Raw genomic sequence first — 23,060 nt, forward strand, 5'->3', positions numbered from 1 at the left:
TTGACCCCTCACAGATATAATTTGCTACAGTAACTCTTGTGATATATTACCATTACTATGGCTTTGAAGACATCGTTATTCAAGTTTCAAAATAGGATTTTGATTTTTTTAACATTTAGTTATAATAGTTTGAGTTCAAAGGTCTTATTGCTGTGTTCTAATCTCGGATGCCTCATGCTGCATCATGTAACACCATGCTGATGTGTTGACAGAATTCGTGCCCTGGCTCAGTGGTTGGGTGATAGTGCCGGGCTAGCACTACAGAGGACGTCCATGTTTGCTGAAAACAGCTTCCTCAACCCACAGGCTAGTCACAACCAGTACTTCTCCCTGCCTAACCCTGCCCCTGCCCACATCCACTGTATTGGGGCCATCCTCTGGCAGAGTAGGGGTCAGGCAGATGAGCATGCCCTAAGGGATGTCATAACAAAGGACTTAGTCAGGTAATGGCAGTGTTTTGGTTTTAAACTTAACTCTCTAGATCTTAATTAGATTAGATTTTGGTGCTGCAGGTTTGACTGTTGGACTGTTGTAGTAATTGTGATTGGCTACTGCTTGTCTGTAAGAATTAGATATCTCCAGAACTGTTTGACGGAAATTAATCAAATATAGTTTCAAGCTTTCTTACGAAGACCTTTGTAATTAATTAGGTTTTGGTCGTTTGACCATACTTGAGCTATTTTAATTGTGTACTATTTGTCTGCAAAATATCTCCTAAATCTCTTAGTGTGGGACTTTTTTAGACAGTTAATATAAGAGCACAGGGTGATTTAAAGTTGACTGTTTCTCTATCACAGTGCCATCTACAAGTGGTCAATGGTGTTACCTGCTGACTCCCCACTGAAGCGAACGGTAGATTTTGTGTTGTGCTCACTGTGTTACATCCGTCCTGAGTTCTTCACACTGGTCCTGGAATGGATAGGTGTGGTCGTGGATGTGAACAGCAGTGCTAGTCTCTCCATCACAGATGACACCAAGGACCATAACTCCCAGTACGACGACGGACACGGGCTAACAGACGATTCCAAGGAGGCGTGCAGCAGCACGCACAGTGCCCAGCCAATTAGAGACAATACCCAAGGTCACATGACATTTCAGCGATTCGGTCACTTGACCTTGGACGAGTGTCACCTTAGGACGTTGGCGACAGCGTGCAAGTCCCCTACAGCCATCAAACAGTTACTTGACACTGGCTTCCCAGCTGTGCTAGCACAGGGGGTGTTCGAGTTCTGTTCCCGGGAAATGCACCAGTTTAACACAGAGCACCTATCCCCCACAGAGGGCATGACGGACCAGAGTAAAAGTATGAATGGATCCACATCAGGCAGGGAGGGCTCCAACAATGTCAACTTTTGGGGTAGGTCTCTAGGGTGATAACCTGACTTAAAATCATGTTCATATCTCAGTTTTGGGTACATTGCGTTACTAGTACTTTTGTCGTGGTTTATACCCTATGTTTTGTACCCTTGACAGTTTAGAATTCTCACTTCCTCCATCCCATAAACCTGATTGGCATCACATATTAAAGTGATGAATTCTTGAGTTCTCAAATTCTTGGTGTTGAACATGTATGATATTAATAAATAAAACAAGAATTGTAACTAAAAGTCTTACCTGAACTGAACTAAAAGTTTTTACCCAAATTTGAATAGTATGTATGAAGAAACTTACCATTTTATCAAGGATTCTCATTAATGTTTATATAGCATAGGCCTACAATATATCATAGGGTTCATTATTAGCATGGGAAGTTGTTGTGTTGTAGATCGCTCCCTGAATATCACCCCTGACCTGATGGCTGCTGTGCTGAACTTCTTTGCTGAGGTGGCCAGTGAGGTAGTGATGAAGGATTGGTTAGGGGGCCCAGAGGGGAACATCTTCTGGCCTGCTCTGCTGACCATGCTGTGTAACACTCTACCCCCTCAGCCAGCCAATGGCCACACACTACATAACAAACACAAGGTATGCTGTAGAGAGCTGTACATGTCCTAACGCCGGGTCTCATGATGTGATTTGTAGTAAACACTTGTGACACATTACCAAAATGAAACATGGGAACAAACGTGACATTTTGGTGAAATGCCCTATATCAATAGGAAATTATGTAATTATGCATTTTCATTTGACCAGAATTATGTCAGATTTGTTTTGAATTAGGAGTCAGGGTCTTTGTCCGCTTAAGTTTATGACACATTACACAGGGCTAGGAGAGCATATTAAAGTCACCAGCCTTTTGAAGTACATACATTTGGCTTCTTGCATTAACTGTAAGTTAATAATATATCTGTATTTTATTGCACTTTAACTAGAACTACAAGAGCTCTGATATGTACAAACATACAATATATTAATGCATATGAACAGGACATAACCCCAGTTTTGTGGGAAGGTTTTGTTGTCAAAGTCTTGCTGATATTGATCACATTTTTGTCTCAGGTGACGACAGTAGAGGAACGGGCTGCTGTAGAGACGGCAGCTGTCTCTCTTTTCTCACAGGTCATCTTCTGCCACATGGCCAATCAGCATCTCTTTGCCAAAGTTCTCTGTGATGTCATCAAAGGTCAAGGAGAGGTCAAAACTGGTGAGGCATATTTCTGTAAAATGGTACTCTGTTCTGTAGCAGTCCAAATACCAGTCAGGAAAGCTTTTAAGGACTATTATGAGTTTGTGGATGTGCAAATGTCCAAAAAGGACAGGAAAGACCCTTTCTTATGAAAAAGGAAGGTTTAGGAAACAAGTACACATCATATAAGTGCAAATTTTAAGTTAGATGTTTAAGGCACATACCTGCGAAAGAAATTCAGAATTTTTAAGTTGGTTTAGCTATATGCAAAAATGAGTTGCTTTGGACTCCTAAATAAACCCCCATGAGTCTATATTTTCCGAAAAATGTCAGTTATGGGGAAATCCGTCACTGGTCCAAACTGTCCACCCGACGAGATAACATGCAAATGAGGCAGTGCAAAGATTTCCAGCTTGCAACCTTGGCTTGTGGATCGCACATGTAAACAATAGGATGGATTAAAAGTGAATTAAAACTCTGGTAAACCAGATACAATCTTCCTGTCTAGCGATAATGTTTTATAAGGTATTTGTAATTCCCAGCAATCTGTATGGCAGAACTGAAGTTATATGGTAGACAGCATAATCACATCACAATACCGTGTCTGCCATTTCAAGTTTACTGAACACCTGCCGTCATCTAGACAACATGGGGAGGTCATCTAGACACATCGAGTGAGTTGATGGTCAAAGGGAAACCCCGAATAAATTTGAACATGCAATTGTTCACTGAAAGTCAGATACATGTCAGCAGACATTTGGAAGTCTAGACTTCATGAAGATCATGTCAGAAATAGCAGCCCAAGTGTTTGATGTTGGCATTATGTCCCTTTAACTTTTCTGTAGTATAAATCACTGTAGAGTAGCAATGGGGGCCTCTGTTGCTGAGTGGTTAGCGTAGGGCAGCGGTCACTGAAGAGCCTCTCACCAATGTGGTAACAGTGAGTTGGGAACATATGTCAGCAACCTGCCATAATGTTGTGTGAAATATTCTTGAGTACAGCGTAAACCACCAAATAAATATTATAAAAAAAATAAGAGTTGCAGTGTGTGTCTTGACGTCAGTAGATCATTTGAGACTCCAGTGAAATTGAGAGAGTGTATTCAAACTCATCACTAAGGTGTATTGTTTCCCTTCAGGTGTGATAAGCTCTGCCTCTCCTCTGTCCGGCTTCACTCGCCGCCTTTTCCTACAAGTGTTACTGGAGGATGAGAAGTTATTGGTGGCCATACAGACCACGTCTAAACAGTTCCGCTGGGAGATTAACAAGATCAACAGCCACATCCAGCACCCTAAGTTTGGGGCAGGACGCCTCTACCGGACCATGGTGACCAGTCTGCAGTCAACCTGTGGTCAGGTCATTTCCAAGGTCTCGGGTAAGCCAGGTTTGTCTCCCCTTGGCTTTTCAACCTTTGCTTACCATGCTTCTTCTCATTTTGGACCTATTTAACTGGTTTACCCCATGAAACTGTCCTGAAAAGTTGAACTTATTTTGACCTTACATATTAATAATATATGATGTACCAGAACGATATGAATAATTTGACATCAACAGATCTGATGTTAACATTCTGGTCTGATATATTTAGAACTGTTAAGGACCACACATATTAGTGGTCCTGTAAAATGAGAAGAAATATGGTATAATATACCATATGGTACTCTCTGTGAGTGAAATTTTGACTCAACCTTCTCAAAATATACCTAAACCAATCTCTCTCTTCCCATCGGATATTAAAAACCTAGCTTGTTTTACTTACCTTCCTAAAATTTCTAGTAGACTTAAAAAGTGTTTCGTTAAGTATCCGTTCCTTAAAAAATATTTTTTGATGAAAGTTGTCTATCTGAACTGTTCTAATACGGTGTGATGTGTCTTCAAAGGGATTTCTTATTTATACCTATGATGGCTTTGATATGTGAAATCCCGATCAATCTTTTCCACATTTTAAATGGAAGTTTATTCATTCAGTCAAGTTCATTACTCACTGTTGACGAGCTGTATGTTGATCTTAAATCTTTCAACTCTCATTAATGCTTTTCATTTGCTTGAATTGGTCTGTTGCGCTAGGACTTGAGTAAATGTGTTGCTTTATGTTCTCTCTGCCTTGTCACAAGCAGATACGCCCACCCTGACAGCAAGCATCATGGAACAGCAGGAGAAGAAGAGAACTGAGGACCCCAAAAAGGACACCAGTGAGCTGGGCATGGAGGTGGTTGAGTACCTGTCTACTGCTGCAGGTGGGTTATACTGCTAAAACTACCTTCATTGATCTCAAATTTCGCCCACAAAGCTTCATTTTTAGAGGTTAATAAATATCACAAAATATGATTTTTGGTGCTGAAATTCTCCAGTAGAATATCATCCCAGGTTCCCAATAACCCTCAAGACACCTTTTTAAACTTAATAGAATCCTCAGAATCAGGAAAAGTATGGACAAAATTTACGGGAATTTAGGGTACAAGTGTAGTGTAGGGTAAATGGCATGCCTCTATTCCGTGTAGCGTTAATTCCACAGCTGATAAAAGTATGGATGTGAAAGCACAAGGTTTGTCATCATTCTAGTTAGATGATTTCGTTATTCAACTATTGATATGAATAAAATGACTCATATATATGTGTTATTGAACGCTGCAATTTAGATAGGAGAATGCACCATACCCTCTTTCTTGTCAAATTGGGGCTGCTCATATTAGCCAACATATATGTAATTCTTACAGGAATATTGAGTTTCTTTTTTTTCTCATGGCTAGACCATCTAATGCACAATATACTCATATCTTTACTTTTCCAAAAGGCTGGTAAAGAAATGTAATATTCTACTTTCAACACTACTATCGTCGTCATATGACTAAAAAAGTGTTAAGTATGACGTTAAACCCCAAGCACTCTCTCACCCAACATTACTAATATCTGTCCCAACTTTTAGGAGAATTAGGGTACATGTATTAGTTATTAAACCATCAGACGTATGTTTGTGACATAAAACCCTATACTGCTTATGGCATGTACATTGTTTAAAGGCACAGAAGGATGAAAGAACTGCCATTGAAGGTCATGACATAGACGTGTCATTCCTCTTGTGTATATAGTTTGACATTCAATAAGGCATGGCTGCAGCTGGTTACATTTGTAAGAAAGTGATCAGTTCACTTACAGGAACTGTGATGAATAATTCATTAAAAGTTGTGTTGTTTTTTGTTGTTTTTTTTTGTTCATTTTGTTTATATTACATGTAGGCACAGTATGCCTTTCACAGCCAGCTGATTTACAAGAAGTTCAAAATTTTCTTATGTGAAGGGGTCTGAAAGGTTGTCCCCAAAGTACATTACAGTTGTCCAGATGTACTAAACAAAGATCATTGTGTGCTTATATAGGTGTATCAGCAAAGGAGAGAAGAGAAAAAAGCCCTGCCCAGAAGAATTTGCCCCCACGACCCCCATCAAGGAGAGGGCGACACACAGCAGAGGTGCTAGCTGCGGAACTCAACATCCCCACTCTCTCTCTGCATCATGAACTCATACCCAGTAGGTCCACACTCTTGCTGTATATCCAGGGTTAGGGTTAGGAGGTCTTGCTGATCACAGCCTTACAGTCCAACCCAAACACAGGGTATCAGAGTTTGGCAATTTTTATTATGTGTCATTTATGGTCATCGCTATATCATCACTGTTTGGCAACACATACGTGACCAACGGAAGTTTGAAACGTCCACAATCACAGTTAAGACCCACAAGGTGCTCTCTGTTAATTGAGGCGAGTTTCAGAACTGTTCTTAAACTACTTAATCTTGGAGATTAATGATTTATGAAGTGAAACCAAAATTTCTTGCAATTTCAAGGAAGCCTTGGGAATTTATTTTCGTCTGAAAAGCAACTGAAGAGAAGTGTTGGAAAGCCTCGTAGAACTGAGAGATTTTGATGACTATTCTGTCCGTCATTCTTTTAAGTTGTATTCTCCAAGATGCATGAATTTTCAGAAACTAGATTGTGGGCTCCCATGGCGAGAGACTGTCAGTAAACTGCCCAATCAAGTCAACTCTACTGTTGAACCATTTACACACAGTGTTGAGTGCCAGGAATAATCATAAATTGAAAAGCCAGCTAACCATATTGAAAATATTCTTGCCAGGATATTCCTGTGTTCAGTTTGGGCTTTACACATCGGTATTGATGGGTGGAAAAAGTATACTACTTACTATGAACTGAAAGACTTAATACAGAGTTCCCACTGATCCTTGAAATTCCTACAAGTGTTTGGAATTTGTTGAAGGTTTTTCCAAGTACCTGATTTTTTTAATGTCAAGTATCACATTTTGTTAGGGACCATCCCCATAAATCGTTTGCATCAGGTTCAGTTAAAATGAATGAAATGAACGAACACTCAAACAATGGGTGTCAAGGGTGTAGATCTGATTTGTTTCTTCAGAGAAAAAAAGAACAAACGAATCCAAACAATTTATGGGGACGGTCCCTTAGTTCTAACTGAATCCATAACTAAACTTCCAAAATAGTATCCATTGATCACCACATGAAAATTTGTTCTTGTTAAAAGCTCGGTAGCCATTGAAAGCATTGTAATTAAGTCATTTGATCATTTTGAAAAACATTGCCTTTCAGTGATGGTATCCCTGTAAATAGTAACATTGGCTTTATGCTGCAGAGTGCGAACCAGCTTCCACGGCATTCAAAACCTCATTCACAGTTGGTTAACACCCTTGTGTTCTTGACTTCAGGACAACCACTGCCCAGTGAGCTAACTCTGTCCCAGCTGCTGACCCTCCTGTATCAACATGGACTGGCCCAGGGCTGCTCCTCCCTGGAGTTTACAATGAAGCTGTCCCGCAAGAGGATTGCTGGGTCCTCATCTACATCCATCAACTCAGATCCAGGTATGTTGGTAGACTTGTGCTACTCAGGTTGATGTAGTAGGGAAAAATTTGGTTTGGACGAGACATCTCAAAATATCTGAACTGAAAGTGTCATAGATAAGATTTTTTTGCAGGGAGATTGGAGGGAAGCTTTCAGTATTATATTAACAGAGAACAGAAGTGACTGGTTGGTAACTTCTTGCTTGTGCAGTACATGAAGAACAGAAGTGTACATGAGATATGTGGAAGACAAATGGTCACCTTGAGGCTACTGCTCTATGTGGTGTGTGTTAAACATGAAGAAGTTTGAATTTGCTACAGGTAGATAAATTACCTTAGACACTGTTTCCTCCACCCATACACCTGACTGCCATCCTATACATCTGAATGAAAAAGATTGGAGTTAAACATGAGTAAAATACGTAAAATAAATAAAGTAATGAATGTTTTAGAAACACTTCGAATCCTTATCAAAGATTGTGCAACCTGTATACATTTATCTACTTATCTGTATGTATGTCACTGTTGTTCACAGAAGAGTCCTACGAGTCAGAGGAGGTTGACCTGGACCGTCTACCAGATGACCTGCTACTGGAGACCCCAGCATGTCAGTCTGCCCTGCACGTATTTGCCAGCGTGGGTGGCCTGGCCCTTCTGGCAGAGCACCTGCCCCTCCTCTATCCTGAGATCACGAGACAGGCCACTGTGGGGGAGACGGAACACAACAGTGCGGGCGACATGATCGGCTCAGACTGGGTCACGGTGGAACCCTCAGATGACTATTATGAGGTGGGTGGTAGAACTTGCTTGTGTGAGCTCACCACATTACACTGCATGGCACTCAACACAATTCAGTTATAAGAATTTTAAAAAATCATGAATACTATCATATCATTGAACACACACAATTGATTTATTGTTTTTATTTGATTTGTGTTTTACACCGTACTCTGTGAAGCTTATACAACGGCGGCTGGCATTAGAGTGGGAGCAAACCAGGGTAACACAATTGATGAAGTGTGGTTGTTTTCACAGCTCAGTTTTCCCCACCCATAAACCTGATTTCTGTCACGTGAAATGTCCCTGTGTATGGTATAAAACAGGTCTTGAATTCTTAAAAAAATTTGCCATATGTATGAACTGGTACCAAACTATGTTTACCATGCTGATTGCCATAAACCACTAGCATAAGGGAAAAATTCTTCAGCACGGTGTGAAACACCAATCAAGTAAGTTAATAGATGTTTAATGTGCTGTTTCTTTGTTTTTCAGCCCTTCTATGAACCAATGTCACCTGCACCACAGTCCAACTCGCGGCCAACAAAGCAGGCCCCTGCTGCTCTACCCACCATTCCTCCCCACTCCCTGGTGGCATTTGGGCTCTTCCTGCGGTTGCCAGGATATGCTGAGGTTCTGTTGAAGGAGAGGAAGAAGGCCCAGTGTTTGTTACGACTGGTTCTGGGAGTGACCGATGATGGAGATGGAGGTAAATCTTTCTGTGCATATCAGTCTGAGGAAAAAAAACAATGTAAATTTAACTGTTATGTTATTTTTTTTTATGTTAAACACATGTAGTGCTTGTCAACAGGCATGGGATTTGTCTTGAAAGAATTCCTCATTTTTTGTCCAAAGATTTGAGGGGGGGGTGGAATTTGGATGTACCATAGATTAATAATGCCTGAAACGACAAAGTGATCAGGTGTGTTAGTTGTTTTTTCATCCCAGCGTCACTAAATTAATTTAGTCATTCACATGTACACGTATAATGCTAAGAATAATTTTTTTTTTTTTTTTCAATTTCCCTTGAAGTTATCTTTCAAAATGTTGACATACATGTGATATGTTACAATAGCTTGGAGCTTGGTTCAGGTAGGAGCTAATGCCTGAAACACATTCTTTAAATTTTGTCTGTACGTTATTGCAACGATTTTGTTCTTGACTGCAGGTGAATCAGTGTAAATATTTTTTCCTGCCCTATTTTAGGTCACATCTTGACCTCCCCCATAGCTGGCTCTTTGCCCACCCTCCCATTCCATGTGCTGAAAACCCTCTTTGACGTGACAGCCCCTAGCACAGATGACGGTGTCCTGCTGAGGAGGATGACTCTGGAGATTGGAGCTCTTCACCTGATCTTGGCCTGTCTGTCAGTCCTCAGTCACCATGCCCCTCGCTCCGCCCCACCTGTACAGAATGAGGTATGGCTGGTTCAAGTTAGAATGATAGCAATGGGAGCGCTCCCAAGGGACATAACTCCTTGTAAATTAGTTTGTGAATGGGTATGATCACTCGACATCCTACCTCTACTTGCCTATTCCAAGCTGTGTATAAAAACCCCATGCTCTGCTGTTACACTGCAGTGCAAGTGACATGATTCTGCTTTAGGAGCTCAATTACACATAAAACAATGACACATTAGAGAAAATAACAAAGACGTACACAGCTTGGACTGATTTGATTTATGCGGGCAATGTTCCCTACTAACAGTCCCGGTTTTGCACGTGGGGGATTTGCATGTGTTGCAATCACGCTGACAAACAAAAGGTTATTTTAACATTTGAATACTAGTTAAGCAAAAGTGCTCCAAGATGGCTGTTAAAAAAGATAATGCAAACCTTTCATTGGATGTCACTGCTACTCATAAAGAAACTGGATTTTCATCTGAGGAGTTGATTACAGCTACTGTCATGTCGTGTAAGTTTAACACGTCCTGCCTTGGGATATAGCAAATTCGATTGATTATTGCCAAAAGTTGACTTGTAGAAGAGAGTACCACACCCAGAAACTACTTCATTGTTGACATGTACCTTGATGCACATAATTTTAAGTATGGGAGACAAAAAAATTATTGATTTTGTACCACCTAAATTCTTTGTTTTTTTTTTGTTTTGTTTTTTTCAGAAATCTAGTGAGCAAATTCTGTGATACTACTTTAATAAACTATATTTTCTATTCTACCTTGTACAGACGGTGAGTACCCCTACCAACAACACGACGACCCCAGTAACAGAGGAGAAGACGCACCATTACTGGGCTAAGGGCACAGGGTTCGGGACAGGTTCCACCACTTCCAGCTGGGACGCGGAGCAGGCCTTATTGAGGCAGAAGAGTGAGGAAGAACATGTCACCTGTCTCCTACAGGTAAAATTGTTGCTCTTTCCTACATATCTCTACAAGTATTTATACAAGAATGGTGGAGATTTTGCAGAGGTACTGAAGTAGGCTATACTAGAGATTTTGGGGCAAGAATTGATCAGCGGATATGCAGTTAAATGTTTGCAATCATTTTGAAATAACCTAAACAATTACCTTTCATAACATATCAGCCTAGTCTGTGCACGAGTTACCATTCCAAATGTATAATTAAGTTGATAAACTTTATTAAGCGGGTCACATTGTATTAACTTTTTCAACTTTTTAAAACCATAAATAGTACAGGCATGACTCTGCTATGTACTGAAAAATGAAATAATTTGAACCATCATTGGTACAGAAAATTTGATTTGATGAATGAATATGGATTTTTGCTAAAAAATCTCCAGTACAGGCTTTTTAATTTTTTATTGGATTGGCTTGCATATGACTTAATGGGGATTCATAGTAAAAGTTAGATACACTAATGTTCTGATGAAATGAATATTTTCACTCTAATTCTGTCTGTAAATACTCAATACTGATTATGGCTTTATGCCTCTTTCTAGTATTCTAGCCATATCATTGTCACTTTGAAGTTTTGAAGTTTCATTTCTGTGATTATGAAAGGAAATTTTAATTTTGGGGGAATTAATTCATATTTATAGATGATAAGAAAGTGTTTTTTGATATTCCAAGTACAAGTATGTAATTTGGATACTTTTGTTTTTAAAAATACATGTACTCTGCTTTGCAGGTCTTGGGCAGTTACATCAACTCAGGGGGAACAATTCCCAAAGGCTTTCAGTCAGGCTCAAGCTCTGAAGAACCAGACGACAAGAGTTGTCTCCCTGCTGTAGTCCCAGAACTGCTGACCCAGTCCTGTCTAGTGCCAGCGATCTGCTCATACCTGCGTAATGACTCTGTCCTGGACATGGCACGCCATGTACCCCTGTACCGTGCTCTGTTAGAACTGTTACGTGGCCTGGCTGTGTGCCCATCCCTGGTGCCTTTACTACTGCCCCTAGACAAGGAGGATTCCGGCTCCTCCATAGGGGTTCTCCTGGAAAAGATGAAGGGCTGTGTGGACACATATGCCTCCAGGCTTAAGTGAGTCAAATGTTTTTGTTGCCACCTTTGTATAATGATGTTTGGTTGATACTTTCATACATCGCGGCCACTTTCACATCACTGTGTACATGTAATTCAATTATTCATGACTTCTGTCCGTATTCTGAGACTTTATTATGCTATTATTTATTAAGTCCCCCATACAGTTATGAGAAAGGGCTTTGTGAAAGGGGCCTCAGAATTACAGTGGTGAATTATTCAATCCTCACAAACCCTTGAAGTGTTGTTATAGCAGGTTGTGAAGTTCACTCTATGTTATAAAAATACAATTGCTATTCAGGTGCAAAAACATTATATCTGAAACATTCCTGAAGCTTTGTCGTTTTAATAAGATATTGTGCTGGCACTATTCTTCTGCCTCTTTGCAAACCAGCTTTCCGTCATGTGACTGAGGATTAGTAGAAACATTTGGTTATTTTCATCTTGATGTCTGTTGTGTGGTTTCAGGTCTAACAAGTCCAAGGGAGGTAATGGGAGTGGTGGAGGGGGAGGTAGTCATGAGGAAGAGGAGGAGAACGAGGGGCTGGCTCTGCTGATACCAGATATACAGGAGACAGCCAGAATTGTGCAGGTGTCCACTGACAGGCTCAAGGATAACTCGGGTAATACTGTGGTGTACTACTTTGTATATCAGATAAATGGTGTACAAGGTCATGATTTATTTAGCATTCACTAGAACAAACACAAGGTGCAAGTTCAAGCCTGACTTTGGTCAGAGAAATTGTAGATTCTCCCTCACATTGTTCACTGGGCCTTAGTGGCGAAATTTGGTGAACAGTTCTTGTGTGTATGTTTGCATAGTCTAATGTTTGTTGACTGGTAAAGACTGCTGGCCTTCCACCAGTATGGCATCCAAGTGTATATACATCACAGGTGGGAAAGTTTGTCAGTAGCTTGCTGAAGTTCATTGGTTTACTCTGGGCATTCCCGTTTCCTCTGACAGCCATATTGTAATTGAAAATTTTCTCTGTATGCTGTTAAACAGCAGTCAAATTGTACATGTAAATGGTTAATTCTGTTGGAAAACTGAGGGTGGTGAAAGTCAGAGTACATATTAGGAGATTTTTGCCATGGCTACCATCGGAAATGTACACTGCTTACTGAAAGTCATCAGGCTTGCCATGACCAGTGTAAATGCATGCAGAAACAGTTTATATCAGTTCCAAACATTTAATAGATTTTTTACAGTTCAGTTGAATAATTGGAAGTAAGCTTGACCTGATTTAATATATTGCAATGTATATGTAACAGAAAAGTGGTGTACCCTAAAGACAGGTCTGTAAGCTGTATCAACAACTCTTTTGTTTGCCCTCAGATGAAATGGCTGATTGTGGAAGTGAGTCTGACAGCAAGGGAGGCTCCAAGCGTAAACGTAATGAGACTGCTGATGAGCGATACATCAACACCATGAAGGAGCTTCAATTCGGTGAGTTCACACATTCATGCTGATGGGAAGCTTTACCAGCCTTTTACACAGTTACAAAATGCAACACACAGTTGTGTAATGGTACATTACTGTGTTGCATTCACAGCACACTTTCGTAAAAATGGTACAGATGAGGAAAAAAGAATTAGCACTTGGCATCTTTTGGATTAAATGCAGCCTATTTACTCCATTCTGCTTGAGTTTATAAATGGTCATTTATTCATTTTTTCTGACCTGTGTACCAGTGCAGATTACAAAGTGAGTCATTGGTAATCAGGTTGCCTGATCATAGAGGTGTTCCGAAGGTATGGGTGTGCTGTATAAAACTTTGTTCTGGGCAGCTTCATTTGCCCTTCCAGAACACTTGAGAATTTATCAGTCTGTGGATTTAATGAAATTAATTGTCCGAGTTTTTTTTGCATATTGCATGCTCATTTATCATAAATCACGAAAAGCATTCGATACTCATAATATTCATAACCTGTGGATTTAATACACGTTTGACTTGCTTTTTATCTACAGATACTTATGAAATGGTGGTGGATGAAGGAAATGGCATAAAGTTTACATTGAACCATCATTATGAGTCTAATGTGAAGGCGACCGGGGATGTGAACAACCCTGCTAGGGCGAGGCGGCTGGCCCAGGAGGCTGTCACCCTTTCCACATCTCTGCCCTTGTCAGCCAGCAGCAGTGTGTTTGTCAGGTGTGACGAGGAGAGGCTTGATGTCATGAAGGTAAGCTCTCTTCTACTTTTGGGAGGCGATAGATCCAGGGTCAATCCTGGGTCGGGTCTCACCTGAGACCTTAAAAGAGGAAGTTGTTGCGCAACAACTGGTTGGCTCATATCAGTATAGTGGTTCGAGCGGGCCGGCTTACTTGCCTTTGCTAAGTCATCTCTGTGAAGCAGCACTGGATAAAAGAGTGGCGGAAATCCGCCCTGCAACAAGGAGGCACATTATATGCACTTTAAGGACTCCTTTGTCATCATATGACTAAAAAATTGATAAGTACTATGTTAAACCCCATGCACTCACTCACTCACTCTTAGTTTTACAGCTATTGTACTTGTTAGATATTAGAGTATGGCCGGATTGCCTATTGTATTCAACTTGATATTACTTGTACATATATCGTGTGGAAATGAGTATTTCAGAATTGGGGCAAAAATACAATGAACCTTTGTAGGTCAGAAAGTATACCTAGAAAGCTTGAGAGTTAATCGAATACAGGTACATTTTTGTGTTGGTATTTTAACATTTATGAGCTTTTGGTCATTTTAAAGATATACAGATAGCAAATGTATTTGCTACACAGATGAATTATTAAAGGCTCATGTCAAATTACTGAGTACTGAAATGAGGAATGTTTTTCCTGAGAGTTTTGTCTTTGTGTTAGATCCTTGGTGGATATTCTGAAAGAGCACCGTGAATCTATACATGTACCTTTTCTGCAGGTAAAATTATTACATCAATAATTCATCAAATATAGGTTTGAAAAAGAGACTGTGTCCATAATTAGGACAGGCAGTAAGGTCCATGAAGAATGATTTGTATTTCTTTGCGACATGTATCTGTCAAATCCATGGACAATGTTGTTTTTGCGGGAGTTCCTTTAGTTTCTCCTCTAAAACTTCCCTGTTATCATTATTATAATACAGCCGTAGCTTGACACTGAATTCTATTGCTTCTCCCAGGTGCTTATTACGGGTCCCAGTGGTACTCCGTATGCTAATGGAGGGTTTGAGTTTGATGTGTGTTTCCCTCAGGACTATCCCAACTCACCTCCAAACATCAATCTTGAGACCACAGGCAACCATACTGTCAGGTTCAACCCTAACCTCTATAATGATGGCAAGGTAAGGCACAGATGTTGATATTACCAATCCACTTTTGTAACATAAATTATTCCAGATCAAAGCAAGAAAGGATTTTGTGGAATTTGTACAAGAAAAATAATTGATATGGTCAGTGTGCTCCATATCTACCTGTACAGAATAATTGATTGTTTGACTAACAGGTAAAGATTTTCTCATTTCATTCTGTGTGGTAAAAATTTCTAAGTTTCAAAGCTGCTGTAATAAAGTAAAAGTATTATTGAAGTAGTAACAATGAATGTCTTAATATTTTTGATCTTGGATATACAAAAGTAAAATGATTTAGAATTATCTCTGAAAAGAACTCTTTGGCCCTGTTATTATGCTGAAAACAGGGTGTCCAAATAGCACCAGTTTTCTATTTCATGCGTCCAAGGGGGTAGCTGATTAACCGCATGCCCACCTTAAGCTTGAACATCGTCATGTGAGTTCAGTAGTCTCGAGTACAGCATAAAACCTAATCAAAGACAAAAAATTACATGTATATGATCATTTCTCCCAAACCTCCTCTGTCCATTGGTTAGGTATGCCTAAGTGTTCTCAACACCTGGCATGGTCGGCCAGAAGAGAAGTGGAACGCTCAAACCTCAAGTTTTTTACAGGTCAGTATGCAGAAGTCTGTCCAAATTTCTTTGCGTATTGCGTGCTCATTTATCAGGAAATACGAAAACCATTCCATACTCACATTTTTTTGTTTACTTCCACCCAATATGCAGTGCTTTAAGAGGAGATGATAAAGTTTTTCCCCATGATAGAGTCAAGTTTTTGACTCTATGCACTTGCTACAGTTTGAAATTGTCAGACTGCCAACAGACATGACAGAGGATTATTAAAGTTGAAAACAGTCCAAAACTAATAGTGATGCTTGACTGTGTTAATCAAGAATGAATGACTGGGGTTGAAATACTGGTAATACCTGTTTAATGTGCTTGAGTTATTTCGGCCATAATATAACTAGGAAAATTATTTTTTTAAAGGATTTTTTCAGTATTGTTTTGATTAAATATATAAAAATTAATTCCTGCTAACCCATCTTTGCAGTAAATCTGCGAAAATAAATTCCAGCAAATATTAAGTACTTTACAGTAGATGTAAAAACTCATTGTGACATGTTTGAATACATTATTTCTCATGTAGTGATCAGGAGTTTCTGAACATTTAAATATTTGAATGCCAGAAAGTGACATTCCTAGCTGTAGATTGTTGTAAAGTTTCTTTCCGTTCATGCCTGCTGTGATTACAAGCCTGCCCTGCTCTATTTCTGAAGGTGTTGGTGTCCATCCAGTCTCTTATCCTCGTCTCTGAACCTTACTTCAATGAACCCGGCTATGAGAGATCTCGAGGCACCCCGCCTGGCACAGCCAGCTCAAGGGAGTATGACGCTAACATCCGACAGGCCACGGTCAAGTGGGGCATGTTAGAGCAGCTCAGGAATCCCTCCCCGTGCTTTAAAGAGGTAAGCTGGTAGCTCCAGATGTCAGAAGTTACTGTTACTCATATAAGATATGAGGAATCAGTATCTGGGAGAAAAATATTTCCTTCGTTCTGACAGCAACTTACAAAATTTTTTACTTGTTCAAAGTTTTGCCTTTCCTGTGGCAAGATCTCTGAGTAAAATCTGATGACAATTCATTAAAACAAGCCGTGGGTCTGAGTTCTAAGTTTGTGAAAGACAGTCCTAAAAAAAAACTGGCAATCTTTGAGTGGTTACCAAATTGTATGGCAGTTATGCAAAGAACTTCGGGGGCCGAAGGGGTTAACATGACAACACAGCACAATGACCAAGGAGCCTCTCACCAATGCGGTTGCTGTGAGTTCAAGTCCAAATACTGCTGGCTTCTTCTCTGGCCGTACATGAGAAGGTCTGCTAGCAACCTGCTGATGGTTGTGTCTGTCCTTTCACACTAATGCTGATGGCCATCGTATAAGTGAAATATTCATGAGTGCAGTGTAAAACACCAATCACATGAATCAAATAAATCAAATAAATAAAAATAGAGCTTAGATCATGTTGATATTCAGTTTTTAGTTTTATAAGTTGATGGGAGCTTATGTTTCATGCTTTGTGTAAGAGTTTTGTCTGTGAACACATACGTATTTATATGCAGTTAAATGAGGTGACATTTATTCTGCAGGTTGTGCACAAGCATTTCTGGTTAAAGCGTCACGAGATCCTGCGACAGTGTGAGGAATGGATCAGTGAGATGGAAGGTTATACCAGTGACAAGAGGACAGGCAGGTCAATAGCGCACAGTATCATGGCGCTCAAGGTAAGGCGGCCCAGTCCAGCTGATCTGCTACATGTGATATGATCTAATGGTTAGAGCGTCCTCCTTAAAGTTGGGAGAAATGGTGATCTAACCCGGATGGGGTCATACCAGACTTGCTGCTGCATTGCTTAGCGCTCAGTACTGAGAGTTTGGCACAAAGAAATTGGATTGGTGTAGACTGTAGAAGTAATACTTGTATAATATGACTAGCTGGGCTGTAATGTCTGGCTGATAAAATACTACGCTGTGAAGTTTGAACATCATGAATATTGTTCTGCCGAGAGGGGAGATATTTGTAAGGAAACAGTTTAACAGTAAAAGAAAAAAACATTCATTTCTTTTCTATCACGGGTCATGATACACTGACTAGCACTGGTGACAATAATCAGTCAGCAATGATGATTGAAGACAACTCATTTTCCATCAGTGTGGTGTGCATGTCTGTATGTCACATACATGTATCAGAAACTTTCTCATGAAATTGTTAAAGTTTATGGTTTACACCAGGCACACTGGTTACCTCCACCCATAAAATGATAAGTGTGTGCGTGTTTGTGTGTGGGATTTTTTTTTTTTTTTGTAAGTCACCCATACAAACTGACCACCGTCAGACCTCGAGTGAAAAATTCATGAATGTGACATTGAATAACTATCAGATAAATAAATAAATAGAGTGATTGTTGTCTGTTGACAGAGACACTACAACCAGCTGAGGGAGGAGCTTGCCAAACTGAAGCCCCCAGCTGACTTGGAGGAGGAGGAAGAGGAGGACGAGCCTATAGACCCCCAGGAGAAGCAGTACTCCACAGAGCAGGGGGCGGGGCCAGGGCCTGGGGCCACCGCGCCTGAGGGGGCAGAGAAGGAGATGACCAGCACCTCTGCCCAGACAGCCACCTTCCCTGATCCTGTCCCTCCTCAGGCAGACTTCGGGGGACACCTGGAATTCATCATGTTAGGAGAGGACGTGGTGGACTGCTGACGATGGCTGCCTCATAGGAACCTAATTTATTCTTCCTTCTTCCTGGGGTTAAAGCCATCAGGCTTCTGAAGCATACACACAAACCTGCCGTTAAGACAGGTGGTCAGTCGCAGTGCCAGGCCATGGGATGAGGACAGCTCCGGTCTGATATGACACAGGGGTGTCCAAGCCCCCTCATCCTCATACACAGCAGGGGGTCAAGGCTTAAAGAGGTGTCAAAGTAAACAGGAAGCAGTACTATATGGCATGCAGATACGTGGAAACCAGAAAGAATACCTAAGCAACTCAGGGTGCCAGAAGCTGCTTAAAACTGACTCTACCATTTATACACCTATACCATATCTTTTAGAGAACATTGGGGCGTACATGTAACATTGATTCTATCATATCTGTACTGTACTTCTTGGAGGGTATTGGGGATACATGTAACCTGAACGCGAGGTGCAGTTCACACTAAAGTGTACTGGCTCTCTTGTCTGCCATATGATGCAGGCTGTGCCAGTATTTTCTAATTTTCAGGGTTCACTTGGCATTTGTGTGATGAGAGATTGAATTGCTGGTCAAAATCTCCTATGTGTTTCTGTACGAATTAGTTCCCATGCACCAGTGTGCTTGAGCTTGGGCTTCTGGAGGTGGAATGTGAACTGTCAGCTTGCATTTATATGTGGGTGGAAGTATATGGGAACTATTATTATAAGTAACATGTCTAGGATAACAGATAGGTGTCTCTTTATACGGCATCTACATGTACATACTTATACCATTTCTGAAGAGCTGAGCATTTTTCCAGTTACGTTTTATTTATTTGTTCTTTTCTTTTTCTCTCTTTTTTTTATGACATGTTTACGATGTAGAAAGCAACATTTACAGATACCCATTGGCATACATGGATGTATATATGTCTATGAGGAAGAGACTTTTGTGTGTGCGCTTGTGTGTGTTTAGGGGTTGCCATGGTTTTGTAATGACATGAAGGGAAAATGTAATGATCAGCGATAATTACCAATATTATTATAATTACGGCTTTGCTTATGTTGAAATGTAAACATTTTTTTTTCTTGAAAACATATTAGATCAATGTGACAAAGTTAAGAGTGATATCAAATAGAGTATAATTGAAAAAATAAAAGTACAGAGCACCTAGCATGGAGAACATGTTTGCTGTGTCTGGTACCTACTCAGATGCTAATATACGACTCATGCCTGTTTAGATAAATACAGGCTCTCCTATGCTGAGCATAGGATCACATATGTGGGACGCAGTTTTCAACAAGTGTAGAATCAGTGTTTGTATTGACTAAACTGGTCAATTTTAGAAATCGCACAAACCTTCTGTACGATATATAGAAATGTGTATTTATTGAGCTGTGTAAAGAAGTATATTTTAAATATTGTTTAGGTAGTATTTAAACACAGTAGACTGCACGTTGTGTACATACCACCCTTCACATAGCAAGTGTCTGTATGACCTATACAAGTGATACGAAATAATAGAAGAAACTACTCATATACTGTTTAATGGATATTTAATTGTCTTTTGATGGGTTAATTAATCTTTGTTGAATTGTTTTCTTTTTTGGTATTGTTTCACAGCCCATTTGATAAGTAGTTTTAGGTTTGTTTTTAGTCTGAAAATTTTCCACATTATGTTGTACTGTGAGATTCATGATTACATCACAGAAGAAAGTCTGCTGTGTGGTGTGGAAAGTTGACAAGGGTGGTTGTCGATGTAATAGCTGCCAAGATAACAGATGTATGATAGCTAAGGGGAAATGACACTTTGCCATAAAGGGGACTACTATGTCGTGAAGACGTACCTAAATCCCACCATACCATGGGATTGACCGTATTCTGTTGTTCTGTGATGTCCAAGGGGATATAACTGATGTTTTGTCCAATGCCCCCCTCTGTGGTTGCTTTGGTGGTTTTGATATTTGACTGTGCCGTAATTTGTGTATAAACTGTACAATTATAGGAACGTAATATGTACAGCCTGTTTTCAATATATATATATAAATATACATACATATATATAACTCGGCTCTTGAGGATTTTTTTTTGTGAAAAAGCAAGAGAAGAATAAAAAAGAACTCTGGTGATGAATCCTTCCTAAGTGTCTTGTTTCAGTCATTTCCTCTGAGCTACTATTGCTGCTTTTCTGAAGAGTGTAGAAGTAATACCCTCAATCCCACCAAGAGTGAAGCTACAGTAACACGATATCTGTAAGTCGGATAGTTGTAACTTCATATAAATTGAACAGGGGTCGTACATGGGATTTTCTTCCAGCATCGTGAGTTTACACCAGCGAAAAAGGCGACGTAAACAAAGCCGGGTCAATCTAGGACCGCGTTATCTGATCCATCAGTTTTGGTTGCCTAAATTAGAACGGCTCACTTTAGTCCACCTGTTTTGTCCGTGTAAACGCAAAACGGGAATTGCCAGCTCAGATGCACGCTAATGCGTTAGATTTACTGATTAACGTGTAAGGGCAAGCAGCCATAAATTGGCGAACTGAACGGAGGCGGCTTCAAAACATAATTTCTACTATGAAAGATTAGTGTCAGGATGCTTCTGTGAATTTTGCCCAAGATCCGCAAATGCAGTACTTCTCACAAACTTCGCGATTGATATTTAAGTATCACGGCGCCGTGTGACGTCATGAGAAAATCGAGTTCAAAAATTTTGTGAAATTTCCCACTCATTTAAGACTTTCGATATATTTCGGAAACACAGCCTTTCCATAAGTTTTCTCCGCGAAGGAAAGGTTTTCGCCTCTTACGGCGGGAAGAAAAATTTTAAAACGTGGAGAAAAACGCGCAAAAGTTTCCATTGTTTTTCGAAATTTATAGTTGAATTTATGATTTTGGTCTAATTGGCTTCTGTGTCATGGTTAATTTGCTTTTGGATATGTTTTGAATCATTTGTTCTTTATGTATTTCTTTTATTATACTAAACCCTATAAATCATTGTTAATCAGTAGAAAATGTAAAAAAAAAAATTCGAATGGCACGAACAGGCCACCGTATTCATCACACAGAAACCTCTGCGCAGTAGTATCTATAAGTGAAATAGTTTTGAGTGCCGGTACGACTAACTCAACAGTCAATCAATAAGGAAATAAAGGTTGATGCTAGTGTGAAATGAAATATAATCAGTCCGCGTCCTTCGGTAATACGTACGGAAAGATAGAGCCAGATAATTTCCTAGCATGTTGCCTGTAGTTTTTTTCTGATTGAGTGTTGAAACAATATTTAAAATATACTCTGATTCATGTTTTAATTTGATTATATGTGTACCTCAGTCATTCTTTGACTGATTCTTTTATTAATTAGGTATTACTTGTAACACCATGATTGTTGTTTTGTTGATACTGTATATGTAATAATATAGAAAATTCCAGCCATACTCTCCGACCAGACATGATGGGGCGTTGGTTTTTTTTAAAATCCAGATTGTCACATATATACGACATGCAATTATCAAAACATGTTCAGGAACTAATTATGCTTGCATCGATTAGGATTTCCATGTGTGAAAGTTATCAGCAAACTTCGATAAGTACGGTCATCATTGGATATCTTACAGTGCCACGATTTAAAGGCATCACCAAAGTGATGCGTTATGCGTCTGATAGCTCCCAAACGTTCGGCCTCTGTTCAACCCTACCTGATCGCTGTTTGTAACTCGAAACTTTTCAGCTTCATGCTTTGGCGGTTGAGTTTTCCAGCTCAGTGACAAACGTGCACCGATCGAGATATCGCCTAAACGCTCTTCTTTCTGCTGAGATAAATAGGCCTACCGTATTTTATCAAGATGTGTGTGTTGTTTGTTACTCTTTACACTTCGTTCGGTTTCAGCGACGATGCTGTGAGGGGTTGTGAAAATGGTAAATCCTACGACGAGTATAGATATCTAACTATAAAGGAACAATTCTGTGGATGTTTCTCCTCGATTGTCTCCACAACTGTTCACCCGATCGCCCTCACACTTGCCCAGGTGTATTGCTGAGGGCCCAAGGACATGAAGTGTCGACTGTTTCAAAAATTACATATTTACAAAAATTACAATTACAAAAGTTGGATATATTGCGTATGCAAATTAGACAATGGTCACGTTACAAATCTCGCAAAAGTGAGAAGAAATCTCCACTGCTGTCGCTGATTTGAACAACCTCGCAATATGTTACTGGTTTAATATATCTTTGTAGCAAAATCTAGAGCCTGGACATAATTAATTTGACGAGATTATACACTACCCATCCAGGTACATGGCTGCAATGCGCCATGTTGATATTTACCGAGGATGCCGTATCGGCTTATGAAAACCTGATAAGACATCACTTACATTACCCCCCACTACTAGAGCCATGGGAGAGTTGCGGTGGGGGGCGGCGCGGAGGGGTGATTTAACCTGACCACTAATGTGTCGGTAGAGGAGCAATGCTGCGATGACGGCATTATCCAGCTTCTTTGCCTACAATAGGAGTTTGTAAATATTAAGGTACCCTAGGCAGTGTCATACTCCAAATCCATAAAAAGTGGCTTCTCGCTAGTATTTAGGATCAAATGGAAAAATTGATGTCAGTATATGTATAGGCCCTCTCTAGTAAAATAAGTCGGTGTCATGTGAAGCAGGATAGACATGACATCATTACAGACGAAGAGACAGCGTACGAGGTGGTATGAATCATGTAGCTTTTGAAAATTTCATTAAATGCAAAGTTCTTATATTTCAGTATATTGTATGTAAGAGTGAGAGATAATAATCATTGGATGCATATGTTGACATAGAGAAATGTCGTCCCAAGAAAAGAGAAAG

General features: G+C 39.9%; 1 protein-coding gene across 3 annotated transcripts in view; it reads left to right on the plus strand.

Moving 5' to 3' along the window:
• The window catches only part of LOC135469102 (baculoviral IAP repeat-containing protein 6-like), a 51,651-nt gene extending 31,300 nt beyond the window's left edge, over window positions 1-20,351 (plus strand). Inside the window, exons 38-58 of one of the 3 annotated variants that reach the window (XM_064747630.1) lie at window positions 213-443; window positions 798-1,357; window positions 1,766-1,962; window positions 2,437-2,581; window positions 3,703-3,948; window positions 4,682-4,801; window positions 5,939-6,088; window positions 7,297-7,452; window positions 7,967-8,220; window positions 8,704-8,917; window positions 9,415-9,626; window positions 10,396-10,569; window positions 11,318-11,670; window positions 12,139-12,293; window positions 13,007-13,117; window positions 13,640-13,854; window positions 14,814-14,975; window positions 15,518-15,595; window positions 16,261-16,449; window positions 17,129-17,263; window positions 17,958-20,351. In XM_064747630.1, the coding sequence (XP_064603700.1) occupies window positions 213-443; window positions 798-1,357; window positions 1,766-1,962; window positions 2,437-2,581; window positions 3,703-3,948; window positions 4,682-4,801; window positions 5,939-6,088; window positions 7,297-7,452; window positions 7,967-8,220; window positions 8,704-8,917; window positions 9,415-9,626; window positions 10,396-10,569; window positions 11,318-11,670; window positions 12,139-12,293; window positions 13,007-13,117; window positions 13,640-13,854; window positions 14,814-14,975; window positions 15,518-15,595; window positions 16,261-16,449; window positions 17,129-17,263; window positions 17,958-18,242 (4,342 nt within the window). In that variant the 3' untranslated portion in view covers window positions 18,243-20,351. Of the gene's footprint in view, window positions 1-212; window positions 444-797; window positions 1,358-1,765; window positions 1,963-2,436; window positions 2,582-3,702; window positions 3,949-4,678; window positions 4,802-5,938; window positions 6,089-7,296; window positions 7,453-7,966; window positions 8,221-8,703; window positions 8,918-9,414; window positions 9,627-10,395; window positions 10,570-11,317; window positions 11,671-12,138; window positions 12,294-13,006; window positions 13,118-13,639; window positions 13,855-14,813; window positions 14,976-15,517; window positions 15,596-16,260; window positions 16,450-17,128; window positions 17,264-17,957 lie in introns of all 3 variants that reach the window. The other 2 variants (XM_064747631.1, XM_064747633.1) reach the window with 2 other exon arrangements.
• The last annotated feature ends 2,709 nt before the right edge of the window (window positions 20,352-23,060 follow it).

This window comes from Liolophura sinensis, chromosome 6 (genome assembly GCF_032854445.1).
Source record: "Liolophura sinensis isolate JHLJ2023 chromosome 6, CUHK_Ljap_v2, whole genome shotgun sequence".
NCBI lineage: Eukaryota > Metazoa > Mollusca > Polyplacophora > Chitonida > Chitonidae > Liolophura > Liolophura sinensis.